General features: G+C 39.6%; 1 protein-coding gene across 3 annotated transcripts; it reads right to left on the reverse strand.

Moving 5' to 3' along the window:
• Positions 1-160: 160 nt before the first annotated feature.
• On the reverse strand, positions 161-12,216 carry hyou1 (hypoxia up-regulated 1). 3 transcript variants are annotated; one of them, XM_008402384.3, is made up of 25 exons: positions 11,979-12,215; positions 11,392-11,447; positions 10,582-10,657; positions 10,322-10,415; positions 10,122-10,200; positions 9,881-10,035; positions 8,991-9,067; positions 8,721-8,902; positions 8,525-8,640; positions 8,239-8,425; positions 7,991-8,125; positions 7,689-7,771; positions 7,468-7,600; positions 7,180-7,367; positions 6,892-7,030; positions 6,627-6,684; positions 5,719-5,795; positions 5,469-5,627; positions 5,210-5,364; positions 5,044-5,131; positions 4,701-4,957; positions 4,093-4,177; positions 3,568-3,823; positions 3,377-3,487; positions 161-2,019 (listed from the first exon to the last, which is right to left on the reverse strand). In XM_008402384.3, exons 3-25 carry the CDS (start codon positions 10,649-10,651, stop codon positions 1,970-1,972), a joined length of 2,934 nt encoding a protein of 977 aa, XP_008400606.1. In that variant the 5' UTR covers positions 10,652-10,657; positions 11,392-11,447; positions 11,979-12,215; the 3' UTR covers positions 161-1,969. The 3 variants fall into 3 exon arrangements, with proteins under 3 accessions (XP_008400606.1, XP_017158724.1, XP_081471298.1); XM_017303235.2 differs by having other exon boundaries at positions 3,377-3,484; positions 11,979-12,213; XM_081615172.1 differs by lacking the exon at positions 11,392-11,447 and having other exon boundaries at positions 11,979-12,216.
• Positions 12,217-14,206: the final 1,990 nt, after the last annotated feature.

The raw sequence follows: 14,206 nt of genomic DNA on the forward strand, positions 1-14,206 counted from the left end.
GAGCATAGGTACAGCTGTGTTGGCCACCTGCACCACGGATGGCATTAGAAAGTTGCTAGGCTTTTAAAAATATATTAGAACGGAATCTAATCAGATGTTGCTATGGACTGAGGGACATGTTCAACTTTTTCAGTCACTCCAAAGTAAAATCAAACATGGGTTCATAATAAAAAAATGTTTTAATTAAATTTAAAAAAAACTTTATTCATGGTTTAGAAACAAACATTTCATCTCTTTTTACTGCCTTTAGTTTTTCCCTTCAAAGAACCACAAATCAAATCCAAAGTCCCCTCCTCCCCCAAGGCTGTTCTGTGAAGCCAATGTGATAATCTGCATCACAGATGTTTCTTGAACTAAAGTGGTAAAGAAGGACCAACACCAACCAGCTTCTGAACTGATTCTATAAAACCACAGCCAGTTAAATTAGTTTGTCACATCATCATTTCTAACAACTATTTCAACCTACTTTAGATCATCATTTTTTCACTTCTCGTATAGACACTTTATCTTAAAAAATCCCATTGTTTCTATTATCCACCAACAGTGAGTCCATGTGAACACACAGGCACGGCGCGCGCGCACACACACACACACACACACACACACACACACACAACAGCCATGAAGTGAAAAATGGGACTGTAGAAGCTCAATGTGACACGTTGGTCTAAATTCCCAACATTACTGGAGGGGCCTGATGTTACGTCAGTGTTTTGATTAGTCTACAACTAAAAGCAACTCCAGAGTTTTAAACGTAGAACTCACATTTTATTGGCTACTGGGTTCTATATGAGCATCTCTCCTTTCTCTGACCAGACTGAGACAGAACCAGTTTTACTGTGCCAAGATAGGTCTTTTTAGTTCACAAGACAACTGGTAACAGCTCAGATTTAGCACAAGAACCAGTTTAAAGAAAAATAAAAACAACAAAAAACCCACTCTGGGTGTATAACAATGAAAACCAATGAAACTTCTCCACAGATATATTTACCATTCACACCTTTAAGTAAGAGAAAAACTGATTGATGAGCAGATCTGATGACTGGACCAATCATTTGCAATACTTATAGCTTCATTTCTACATGACAGACCACACTAGGTCAAGTATTTTTCTTTTAATAAAGCTCAATCGCATCTACGCTGGTAATTAGCACAAAAAAAAAAAAGAAAAAAAAATGTATGCATACCGATGCTAGCATACTGACCGAGCTCCGCTAATGTGGAGTCCACTATGCATCGATATCTCCAATATTCATATGATTCAGTGAAAATGCTGCTGGATATCTGGAGATGCTGCATCAAGTATTCCAGTTTGTTGATTCATTAAAACTTGGCCTGTTCATTCAAGCTGGTCTTGGAAAATGTCAGATTTATAATAAGCATGGTGATTACTGCTGATATACTTAAATATAAAGTTTGCTTCATCTCTGTTCATCGTTTTCGTTTTCTGAAAATATAACTCTAGAGCTTTTAAATTTTCAATTTTGTGCCAAATAAAACAAAATTAAAAGGTTATTTTATTAAATGCCAGTCTCTAAAATGGAACCATAGCTGCTATGGGTGATGCCAGAGGAATTTCAAATCATTCCAGACCAACTGGTCAGCCAACGTTAAATCATTTAAACATTTCAAAATGATTTACATATCTAACCGTTTTGAAAAACAGAGACCTAGATTTTAAACTTGACATATTTTGTGCAGTATTTCAGGGTTTCTCAGGCTGTATTTATTCATAACCTACTTCTTCAAAATGTCCAATGCTCACAAACTCCAAAGAGACCAGAAGATATGAAGGGACAAAGAGATAGGGAGGGAAGAGGTGGAAGGAATATTATCCAGTCTTTAACCAGAATCAGCCCAGCAACTGAACAAACAGGGCAATAAAAAAATCGAAAATTTAAAAAAGGCAAACAAAGTTGAAAATGTCTCAATAAATAGTGATTTTCTTTTCCAGCCTTAGGTCCAGTTGTTATAATTCATCTTCTACATGGTTTCCATGTGCAGCACTCTCTGCAGACTCTAAACAGGAACACACAGGATGAGAGAGTTAGGTTTGGATTTACTAAGCTTTAGAGGAACTCTGCTATTATATGTTTACTTATTTTCACTCAGAGCAGTCAGTTATCTCAGCTGGTTAGATGCCATATCTGGTTTTAGAGGCCCCTCAAGACCAGCTACCTACTACTTTTGCTGACTTGAGAAAGTAATGCTTCACACAATCCAGTGGCAAATGCTTGACTTTAATCAAGAACTTACCTGTGGCTCCTCTGCTGTCACAAGTTGTATCGCAACAGTTTTTTTTTTCGGGTTGGTCATGCAACCCTAAAATGTTAGCTACCGTATGTTGTTAAATGCCTCCTACATCACAGATGCCTCCTTTCTCACTGTGATATAATAATCTGTTTTACAATTTCTCAGATCTGATTTTGTAAACTTTATTATAGTTAGTGGTTATTTGCTTTAAAGTTTGAATTCTTTGCTTCATAAATCTATCTCATAGACAAATCAATTTACTTTTGTTTGCATTTTTTTTCTGTTTTTGGAACTAATCCATTGGATAATATGCATCATTTTACTACAACAGCTACATTCTTCACTTCATCGATGTCCTAGTACAAAGGTCTGCAACCTGTGGCTCCGGAGCTTCTTTGGACCTTCCACAATGGCTCCTGATAGCTTTAGCTAAAAATAATCAAGAATCAACGAATGTTATATTAAATATACAGACTCAATGTTGAATGTTGATATTGCAGGTATTGCTAACACCTGCAATATCAAATGCAGGTGTTAGCAGTTTGTTTCCACAGAATTACAACAATGAATTTTCACAACAGACTGACAATAAAGTAATATTTTTCTTACCAGTTTGAAAACTATGTGCGTTGTTCAAATAATTTTCCTGAAATATCAGCATCCCATAGGAAAAATGTTTTCATACTCTTTTTGCAAGTTTTAAAAATCTTTTTTCCTTAATCTTTATTTCAAAACCTCAAAATAATGACAATAATAATAAAAAATTTGCAGTTCTTCGAAAATAAATTTTCTATATTCTGATATTTTTTGAAAATAAGTTGTCTGTTTTTCAAAAAGTCATAGCATTTGTGCCTCTCAACTGGTTTTAATTAGGTTGGACAAAAATGTCTCTTTCTAAAAGTTGCAGACCCATGTCCTAGTCTTGGAAATGTCATGTTTCAGAATTCTTAATGTATTTCCTTAGAAGTTGAGTAACACATAAACAGTACATACAGCCACATGCTCAGAAAAACATTCAATAAACAAAAGGTTTCTGTTATTTTGTGATGCGGTGAATTTTACTTTGCTTTTCCGTGTTACCTCGGTTATTGTGGATTTCTCTCCAGTATTGTGACAGACTAACCTTTGCTCAGGGTCTCTTCTGTGGGTTGTGATTGGCTGTCAGCAGCTGTATGTGGAGTGCTCTCTTCACTGGGTGGGGATTCACCTGGCTCCTGTTCTTCTAAGCTTTCTGCTGTCAGACAAAAACATTCTATAAAGTCCAACACACAACAAGTACAACTAAAAGTGGGACCTGCTCTGCTAATAACCCACCGGTCTTTAGGTTCTTGCTTTCCTCTGTGGGAGGAATAACCTTTTCTTCTGTTGTGGCATTGACTTTGCTACCTGCATCAGTGCTCGTCTCATTCTTGGCTTTAGGTTTAGGCTTTGCGAACTTGGCTTTGTTCAGCAGGTAATTCATTTCCCGCTGCAGCAGGAGCAGCTTAGACTCAATGTCTCTGGACAGCAGGACTGGTCGGTCATGCGGAGATCGCTTCTCCTGCTCTGCCACAGTTTCGTTTTTCCAAACCTGTAGTAGAAAAATACCAAACATGAAGGCCAGTTTACCAGAACTAAATAGAGGACTACACATGTTTAGCTGTACAACTAAGACAATAATAGAATACATTGAACAAAAAAAGAGGCAAAACCCACAGTGGGGTAAGACAGTTCAAATTGATGTGGCCTTTTCCAGAAATAAAACAGCAGAGAAAACTGCAGGAATGAGATTTCCTGATAATCTTCAGCACAACGCCTTCAATCTCACAATAACAACACAGATTGACATGAACCACCTACCGTAGTTTCGTTGATAACTTTTTCCAACATACTTAGCTCAACTTCTGTAAATATTTGGTCATCCCCCGGGATCAGTTTGGCACCCCTGTGAAACAAGGAGAACTCAATCAAAAACGACACAGAAATGCATTCACACAGCTGAGTTTAAATAGTGCTTTAAGCAAGCAAGTACAGCTCTTATTTATGTGGAGACAGATGCATTGAGAACAAGGCACATGTGAGGAAAACGGCTGTGTCAAAATTGACAAGCTCCAGTCTTTACTGAGAGAAGTGAAAAATGCTTGAATATTTAGTTTCCTGTGATTGTTCAAAGTGTATAGGCACCACAACAAGTATTCCAGCAAAAGATGATCAAAGTGATTTCTACAATTTCTCAACACTTCTGGGCTTTGCCTTCAGAGATAAGTTCTCTACTAGTTTGAGGTCTGAGGATTTCACTCTATGAGGTTCATGTTTGTCTGTGACATCAACATCATAAAGCGGATAGAGTCACAGTGAACTGAACTCAAGCGTTTTGGGTCTCTGCTAAACTGGCTTCTATCTTCTACAGTTGCTATGGGTTAGATTGCACCCATAGTGACTGGCACGGTTAGTGGTGCTGGACTGACCTGAGGAAGAAGTTAGATGTGTTGAGTGTGTTGTCGAGGTCAGTCAGCAGCTCTGGCCACTTCCTTCGCTCCGCCACCCTGAAGAACATGTCCTTACACAACCCTTTGAGCTGAGACAGCTTCTCCTTCAGCTGCCTGGTGGTGGCACCATAGCCCTCCTCGTCCAACCAGTCGGAAGCCTCCTTCAGCTTGCTCAAGATCTGCTCCTGCTCCTCCTCCGTCACCACCTGCTGGTGGTCCTCCTGGTACAGCTTGTCCTGCAGACATCAGGCGGCACATGCAACTCTGGTTCAGACAGGAGAAAAGCTTCAGAGACGGCCGGCATCAAGCTACAGTCACTAACCTGCGTCTCAAAGATAAATGCTTCCAGACTGTTCAGGATCTTCTCCCTTTCCTGCTTTGCTAGATCTCTGTCCGTCAAGTCCTGGAGCCTGGAGAGAGCCAAAACTTTGCTTTCTCTGATTGCACCAATAATATTGCAATGTAGAAATAAAAAGTTTAACACTTACTTCTTTTTTGAGGAAATGAGGTCATCAGCGGTAGGGTCCATAATGTCATTGATGAGAAGTTCCATGGGGACATCTTCGGATATCTTGGTTCTTTTCTGAGGTTTTGTCTTTTTCTCCATCTCGGCATTTTCTGATTTCTGATCACCTTTTTCCTGCTGAATGATGACAGAAAGTTTTTATAATAGCTGTTGCAGACATCCAAACAACAATATGAGGTCACAGATAATTGGTTAAAACTGTGGAGAGTGACTCATTTTACCGGAGTCTCTGTTTTACTGGCCGTGTCCTCCGGTTTCTCCTCGTTTTTCTCTTCTGTTGGACTTGTCCCTGAATCGTTTTTAGTCTCATTGTCCTTGTCCTCATTTTTCTGGGCCTCATTGCTCTCCTTCCCAGACTCAGGAGGAACTTCCTCTTCCTCCTGATTAGAGACAGATGCTCATGTTCATCCCCAGGCCTCACATTATGACCTTTGTCGCCTTGGGTGGACCAAATCACTGAGGGACACTTACTTGGACAGGTTCGGTTACATTTGGAGTTGGCTCAGAGGACCCTCCTCCAAACAGCGTGGAAATGGTATTGCCCAGTTCTAACAAAAAGCAAAACTTTAGTTTTAATTAGAAGTAATTTGTCATCATGATAGTTTAAACGCAGTTCAATTTGTACATGTGATTTAGTTGATAAATTAACCTAACAATAGTCCTTTAGCAAAATTCTTATAATGTTCACAGTAGGGTTGGATATTGTTATTGATAATATATATTGTGATAGACATGTGATCAATCTCAATAGATAATACATCTGGTAGAATATTCAATAAATAGATTATTCACTGAACTCCAATCTAGAATAATACAAGATTCTGGGGGATGTAGACAGAGAAAATGCTGCAGCTTCTTTCACAGCCCAAGCCCAAGCTAAGGTGGGCGGCATCACTCACTTTTGGTTATTCTAACAACCTTTTGAGTAACTTGAGCAGCAGCAGCAGTTTCAAGTTTTGCCACCGTGCGTCATAACAGCTTACGTCACACCACCAGTTTGGTAGTATTTCAGATATTTAAAACAAAAAACATCAACAGTTATTGATATCGACAATTTCTGATATATGAAACGCTTATGATACATTTTTCAGCCATATCGTTCAGCCCTTGTTCAAAGATTGACATCTAAATAAATGTAAGGCTGGATTGTCTTAATGTTTTCTCTGCCAACCAACCACGGGTGGAATACAGATTATTGGCTAAACCGACAGATTACTGGTTAAATTAACTTTTATAATCATCATGAGTTTCTGTTGAAAGGAATAGATTACGTCAATTGGTAAATGTTCAACATTTGCATGTTTGTGATTTCAGTGTTGTGTGTTTCTGATGCCGCTCCGGTGCTTCATGTTTGTTGCTGCTGCAGATGCACTGCTTACTAGTTAAAGTAGATTCCTCTTCCTTCTCTTCCACAATTGTCTCAAAAACTGACTCCACCTGCAGAAGGAATATTTAAATTAATTGTAATGAATTGAATGAGACCTTCTCCTTACCTTTCACAACTGAAGAACAATGAGAATAAAACACACTGCTTCCAACCAGAAAGTTGAAAAGCCCTACAGAATTTTTCCCTGTAAATGTACAAAGTTGACTGAAAAGATGCTTCCGATTGGAGCTTAGACTGATGACTGAGAAGGGCTTCACCCGGTCCAGCAGCAGAACTCCACTTTCATCCATGTTGAAATGAGCTTTGATCCCCTTGGACTCAGCATCGGCATGCTTCTGGAAGCTGTGGCCCACTCCAGACAGTTTGACCGTCGTCAGGTTCAGAGAGCCGAACACACTGCCAAACACAACCATGACAGGAAATGGCTAATATTACCCCCAAAGGAATAAAGCAGAAGAATCAACATATGTCAAACTTCATGATGAGAAAAACAAAAATATTTGGAAGTTTTGGAGGTTTCAAGACCAGAAGGTGTTGAAGCAAACCTGAGGTCCTCATGACTTAGAAAGCTGAGGTCTCCATAGTTGATATTGAAGGCAAAGTCATCAGTGTAGCGATTGAAGGTGATGACTTTCCGCTGTGGGTAGGGTGCCATCCTCTGGAACAGGATGCGCTTGTTGTGCTTCAGGGTTTTGATTCCTTCCTCTTCCTCCACCTCCCGGTTGAACTCCACCTGAACCAGTAAAAGTATACAGGGACAATTCTGATAAAGTCTGCTGTCTGAATATCCAGTCTTTAAGCAGAGATCAAACCCCTGCTAGAGCAGCTCTGACCTGAATGGGGAAGATGGCTGCGTCTCGGACCAGGAAGGGTTTCACCTTGAAGGCTTTACTGAGAGCAGCTGCCTGGTATACAGCTCCCATTGCCGCCGCCTCGTCTGCGTTGATGTTTTTCCCCAGTTCCATTCTGTAACACAGACACACTCAGTCCTTCTAATGAAACCTCCACGGAAGCGGTGAACTTCAGGAAATCACGGAAACTTTGTTATACTTACTTCCCCACAGCTTTAAGCAGCACTTCCTGAACCTTGGGGACACGAGTGGCACCCCCGACTAAAATCACTTGCTCAATAGCTTCCTGTTGACCGAAAGACACCTTGCAGTCACAGCTGTAACAAAAATTAACCACTGTGCATCTACCGTTTACAATTTGTAGAAAACAACTTTTAGACATATCAACTTATGTCAAACAGAAAATAGCTTAGAAATTCTATTGGTGCTGACAGGACAGAACAAGGTGCCTGTAGCAGCAGCTGAGTGTGATGTAAATGAAGGAAGCAGCAAAAGACATACTGACCAGCTTCATGTCTGCTGCTGTGAGGGCCTCCTGCACTGGCCCAGGGACTCTGTCAAACAGATCAGCACACAGTTCTTCAAACTCCACTCTGGTCACCTTCGCTTTGAAATCGATATCATCCATCAAGCCTTCCACCTGAAGGATGAGGGGACCATGGCAACCAGTTAAACTTGGGTCAGCTTAGTTACAACATTTGCAATACGGGTTCACCCGGCCCATGAGTGTTCATCGGGGCTATCAGTCTTCACCTGGGCCATGAAGTCAACATTTGCACTCAACACCGTCTTCAGCCTCTGTGCCTCTTTAAGGAGCTTGGCCATGGCTCGGTGGTTCTCTCTCACATCCTTCGGACTCTTCTTCTGGTGATTGAACAGCTTGGCCAGGTGGTCCCGCAGCCGCAGGTCCATCTCAAAGCCCCCCAGACTTCGATCAAACCTAAAGCCAGATGACATGAAGCATAGCTTCATGTCACTACTGGTGGTCTACGTAGTGAAGCCACCAGCAGCCACATTCATCAGGGATCACTGCACTCACCCAACTCCCCGGATCTGTAGCTGTGGCTGGGTACCAGACTCTTTGGTTTTCACCGTCTGATATGTGACTATGGTGGCTGTCGTGCTGCCTGAGCCCATATCATAAAACATGACGTTCTGTAATGAAACAGGTAGAGCCTTACACTCCGCTCTGAACTATACAGATGGCATAAACCAACAGATACTGCTGGGGTCACCTGGGCTGTGCTGTCTATGTCTTTCCTTCTGAAAACACCATAATTCAAGGCCACGGCTGTATTGTCATTGATGAGCTGAAGGACCTTTAGACCTGCCATCTGTGCAGCATGCAAGACTGCCCTTCGCTCTGCCTGGTTAAAAAAAGCTGGTATGGTGATGACTGTGTCTTTGATTGGCTGTTCTGTAAATTTCACAGAAAGAGGAACATTGTCCTTGATCTACTCTCGTGTGTTAGACAACAACCAATCAACTTTCTCAAGCAAACTGACCTGCAAAGTCCTGAGCCAACCCACGTGAATAATTCAACATCATTCCCAGCAGCTCCTCAGGTGAGTAATAAGTTTCTCTGCCAGCAAAAGAGACAGAAATTAGTAACACACCCTACTAAAAAACAAAAATCCTAACTGATGTCTCCATGCCAACTACAACAGCATCCTGACTGTGTTTTTATGAGATTATGCTGACAAGAGAATCAAAGTAATAACTCAGTCATGCCAGTGCTTCAAATATCGTAAGAGAGTAAAGTTATTGATAATGTCCTGACATGACGCCTCAGTCATGTTTATCAAATGAACCAAGACTGTTCTTTATTAACATTTTAAAAAGTGAATTTATTTCAGTAGTTTAAGGAAACATGCTATATAGCAATTTTATATAACTATACAGCATTTCGGTTACTTATGACCATTTTCTCCTTAAAGCTGACCAAAAGACAACATTTAAGATTCACATATTACATCACACCAACAATAAAAAGTCTTGACACAGAAATGTGCCCCAAATAAAACGCAAGTTGCAAAGTTCAAATTGCACTGACTCAGAATCGGTCACTTTACATGTCAATCTTTGTACTTCAGAGAACCTAATGTACCAATATTAAGCTATGAGTCTGCTTATTAAAGTAAGTACATATAAGCAGGTCCAGATGGAAACAAAACTTCTTGAAATACTTATTCAAAATTAAAGCACTTTTAAGTCTTTTACAACACATTATTTCAAGGTTTGAAGCATGCATGCAAACCTTGGAATGGGAACTCAACATTTGTATCTCTTGCTGATCTTCATCAACCCTTCTGATAAAGCTACTATTTTCAAGATTAAATAGAAGCAGGACTATATAAATGTGGATACTCAAAAGAACAGAGAAGTGAAAACTCACAGGGAGCTGTTGAAGTAAACTGTTCCTCTCACCAGGTCACCCTGCAGCTGATGCTCAGGGAAACATCTCTGATAGACCTTCACCTGAAGGTTGTCATGCTTTTTACCCAGAAGGCTTTGCAGATGTCTATAAACCGTTCTGGGATTTTTCACAGACTGAAAAACAAACAAAGGACAGCATACGATAATGATGTAATTGCCTAAGTGATGGTCTGAATCTGAAACCCAAAGGAACATCATACCACTCCTAATGCACTGTCTCCAAACAATCTCTCGTTTTCCTTTAGACAGACCACTGTGGGTGTTTTCCTTCTCGACTCCCTGAGGAAGAAGGATTTCATATTGCTAAGTACATGTTTAAAGACTGCAAAACATTTCTAAATGTTTCACCAGGGTTGTCTGATCATAATGAAATAAAATTAATCAATCAGTTCCTACTTACCTGTTGAGAACAATCTCCATTGGCACACCAGGTTTTACTATTGCCATCTTCATCCACTCACTCCCAAGGTCGACTGACATCACAGCTACAGTCACTGGAAACACAAAGAGCAGCCTTACATTCAGGTGGGAGGGCTTTAATCAGTGAAACAGTTTGGTCAAATTATTCCGTCTATGACAAATCAAACATTTTGTGATTAATCCTCGTCAAATCTACCAGGAAATTATTTTCTTTTTCTTTTCATGCTGAGGGATGATTACCTGTGAGAGAAGGGAACACGGCAAGAAGGAGAGAGGTGAGAGCAACCAACATCTGGATCCTTATTCCCATTATGAGCTGTAGAGACACAAAAAGATTCCAGTTTAAAATGCTTAACAAAATTTCATTAGTTTGCATTTGGAACATAAAACTATTTTTTTTCTGCTAAAATATATTAATTAGTTGGAATTATATACATTATTATTATTATAATATGGCACAACATATAATCATGTAATGTTTAGTTTTATTTTAACTTTAAAGCAGCAAGTTAAGAAAAGAAAAATAGAGAGTTTGACTGCTGATGGTCCAGAATAAATTATTTGTAAGGGAGAGCAACTATGGGAGCCTTGTTTCATCCAGCTGACTGGCAGTGAGCAGGAACAGATGTGTCAATTTAAGGTCTGCAAATTGTAGTTAGAGTATGATGGAAAATGCTGGTGGCGGCGGCATGGAAACTGTAGCATTTTAATTCCTTGATACATTATAGAATGAGGACCCACAACTAGCAAATGGGCCTCCTACTTAACATGATAAAACATTCATTTTCCGACTGCATGCATGCATCCATGCTTCTGTAAACATGTCAATATAGGAGACGCTCAATTTCTTGTTGCATAAAAAAATAAAAACACCATGGTAACAACTGAGTCTCAGGTCAGCTTTTCAATTAAACCTGTCATCACCCAGCGTTACAGATGCACGGGTTTATTTCAGAGAAACAGACACTGCTGTTCTGGCTTTATATCTCGAATCACATTCAGTCCAGTTACTTGACTATTACTAATATGGCGTTAGTAAGATAACATCACCTTTATCACATCAGGGACTCCTCTCAGTTCACCTGCATCCACCCAGCTGTGCACAGCTGCAAAAAAACACGTGGCATTACAAACACCATCAGGATGTGTTCTGGCTGAACCTCGGATTTTAGCAATAAACAGTGAACGCACTAAGAATATGAGGTCAAATGTCAGGAGAGGGAGGAGGGAGAATGTCAGTGCCCCCTTTATCAGAGCGATTCAGTTTCACATCCGAATTAACAGCCTACACATAACTTCTGATCAAACACGACGACGACGTTACAGATGAGTAGAGTGAAGCTTTTAAGCCATCCTCTTAGAAATGGTCATTTGACTTTTCCATGCAGTCTGCTTGGCTTTCAGAAAGCAGAGGCATGTGCTGCTTGAAGTAAAGGCAAGTTTATGGTGGAGTTAAGTTTAATCGTACCGGTAAGGTTTAGCTTGGAAGCAGAGAACGAGTAACCTTTAGGTCCTACTATATGTATGAACACAAACTCATCCTCCACAAGTAATACAGTAACGGTATGAAGCGGAAACAAGGAGCAAAGTAAAGGCGCACGAGCAGCTAGCTACTCGGAAGCGGAGCAGGAACTTACGTTCTTCAGGTGATCAGATGAAGCTGTACAGGAGCTTGCACTTTCAGCGTTGGATTCTAACACTAGTTCACTACGTACTGCCTTGATTTGCAGTCTCTCTGTTGTCCCAGTGGGGAGTTTTAGTTCCCCTTATCACAGGTTCACTGGTTGCAGTAGGGCCCAGAACGCGGCGTTACCTCATTGGATCTACCGAAGATGTAGCCGGTGAAGAACTGCTGTCATGCCAACAATATTCAGACGCGCCGTTTCCGGCTCGCCCTAAAATACTCAGAGAGAGTAAGATGACTCTGTGGTATATTTTATATGGAGTCGTTTATAAGAAAGGAGCAGCTGTAATCTCTAGTGAGAAGCGTGGTGACTTTGTAACCGTGCTTTATTCTAATGATAAAAAAATAAATACTGTACCCTTATTGTGTAAGGAGAAGTCTATATTTCCGGTTTGTAAATTCTGCAGTTTTGTCGTAACCGGAATTTTTGCTACATGTCTAGTCCCGCCCACTTTATTCCACGCACTGTTGAATGATTGGTCCACGAAACGTGAGCGAAGCTAAAAAAAAAGAAGAAAAGAATATAATTAAACGCTATTGGTCCACGTTCAAGTGACGACATTTGCAAGTAACAATTTGACAAACCGAATGTTCCCTCATGAATTTATGTAATACAGTCGTGACAGATAAATCTCATATTAATCCCCTTCTAGAATTAAAATGTAAAAGAAAAATCATTTTGGAAAAAATAATCACATCTGATAAAAAATATTATAAAAACATGTAACGTTGAAAATTATATCCTTATGCCGTCGCCCTAATTTCTGTCAGTTTGGAGTCTGGATGCAAGATGGCCTACTCCAAAATGCAAATATCCCTTTATGTCAGAGTAAACATGTTTACAATAATATCAACCAGGAACAAAATTGGGCTTACCTATAGACCACTGTTTCTCAACCTTTTTTGGGCCAGCGCCCCCCCCAGCCTTTATCCAGGTCCCTCACCGCCCCCCACCAAAGAATTTGTAGGCTACTTTGCAGACTAGTATTTTATTATTAATATTACTATCACTATTGTAGATGTTTAGATTTTTATGCTTGTTTCTGTATTTATCATCAAAAAAAAATCCCAGAGAACAAAAAAGTCATGGGAATAGAAATTATTTTCACAGATGTCTACGAAAAATGCAATGAGTGGACATTCAACTTAAAATTGGTAGGCCTAACAGCAGCCAATCAGAGTGAAAAAAATATTCTTGTTCTTTGCCATTTTCTAGTTGTTAAATATTCCACAAATTGACCAGATAAAAGATGTACAACAATGCCAGTTTAAACTTTGATCTATTTGCAAAACGACTTAGCTCTGCAACATTAAAACATGGATAGAACTGTAACTACATCATAGCTCTTCTTCTCTTCAGTGTTTCTGTCGATTTCTGGTGGTGCAGCTCTGTGCTGCCTTCAGGAGAATGGGACATCAGAGTATCATTCATAAAACTTCACCCACATGGCATTTATTGTGCAAACCAGAGCTTTCAGTGGAAAAACTAAAGTTCCAGATCATTTTGATGCCATACAAATATGAGACAGAAACATGGATTATATCTTTATATAGACCTGTCTATTGATTTATATATTAATAGTTTTACTGGACAGAAATTACAAAGAACAAATCTGGTTCTTAATCAAATCCTAATGAGTCAAATTGAAAGTGTCATGGAGTCATCAGCCTCATGACATTAACACTGACATGAAAATAATATTGAAGAAATAAATATATCAAATCTAATTAAAAACATAAGTGACATGTTATTTACTGTTATGGTCTGTAAGATATATTTATTCTCAGTATTAGATATGGTCTCAACAAACCCATGGCACTTCAACAATATTATTTTACCTTTTATCTGGAAATAGTGTCTGTTTATTCTTGCCATACTGTCCTCTGTATTAATTATTGCTCTAAAGGTCTTGCCATACCAGTTTATTCCTCTGCATTTACTTTAGTTTCTTAGTTTATTCTTGCATTTTGTTATTCTTTAATTTCATTTAATTTCCTTTGATTAGTAATATCCTCTCTAGGTTTATTGCTATGTCCACTTATGTTTCTTTCCTGTTGCTAGATTTATTTTATCATTTATTGACGCTCACCACCAGTAATCTCATCACCTGCTGCGCCGCCTAATCGTCATGTGTTTCACATCATGTGTTGATTTTTCACTGTTCAGCTTCGGATTCTGTT

The sequence above is a fragment of the Poecilia reticulata genome, chromosome 14 (genome assembly GCF_904066995.2).
Source record: "Poecilia reticulata chromosome 14, P_reticulata-male-v2, whole genome shotgun sequence".
Classification (NCBI taxonomy): domain Eukaryota; kingdom Metazoa; phylum Chordata; class Actinopteri; order Cyprinodontiformes; family Poeciliidae; genus Poecilia; species Poecilia reticulata.

Coding starts and splice junctions, on each gene's coding strand:
- hyou1 (XM_081615172.1), bottom strand. CDS start 10,651: ATGGGAATAAGGATCCAGATGTTGGTTGCTCTCACCTCTCTCCTTCTT. Junction 10,036..10,121: donor GAGACAGTGCATTAGGAGTG/GTATGATGTTCC, acceptor TTTGTTTTTCAG/TCTGTGAAAAATCCCAGAAC. Junction 2,020..3,376: donor AGAAGAGACCCTGAGCAAAG/GTTAGTCTGTCA, acceptor GTTCCTGTTTAG/AGTCTGCAGAGAGTGCTGCA.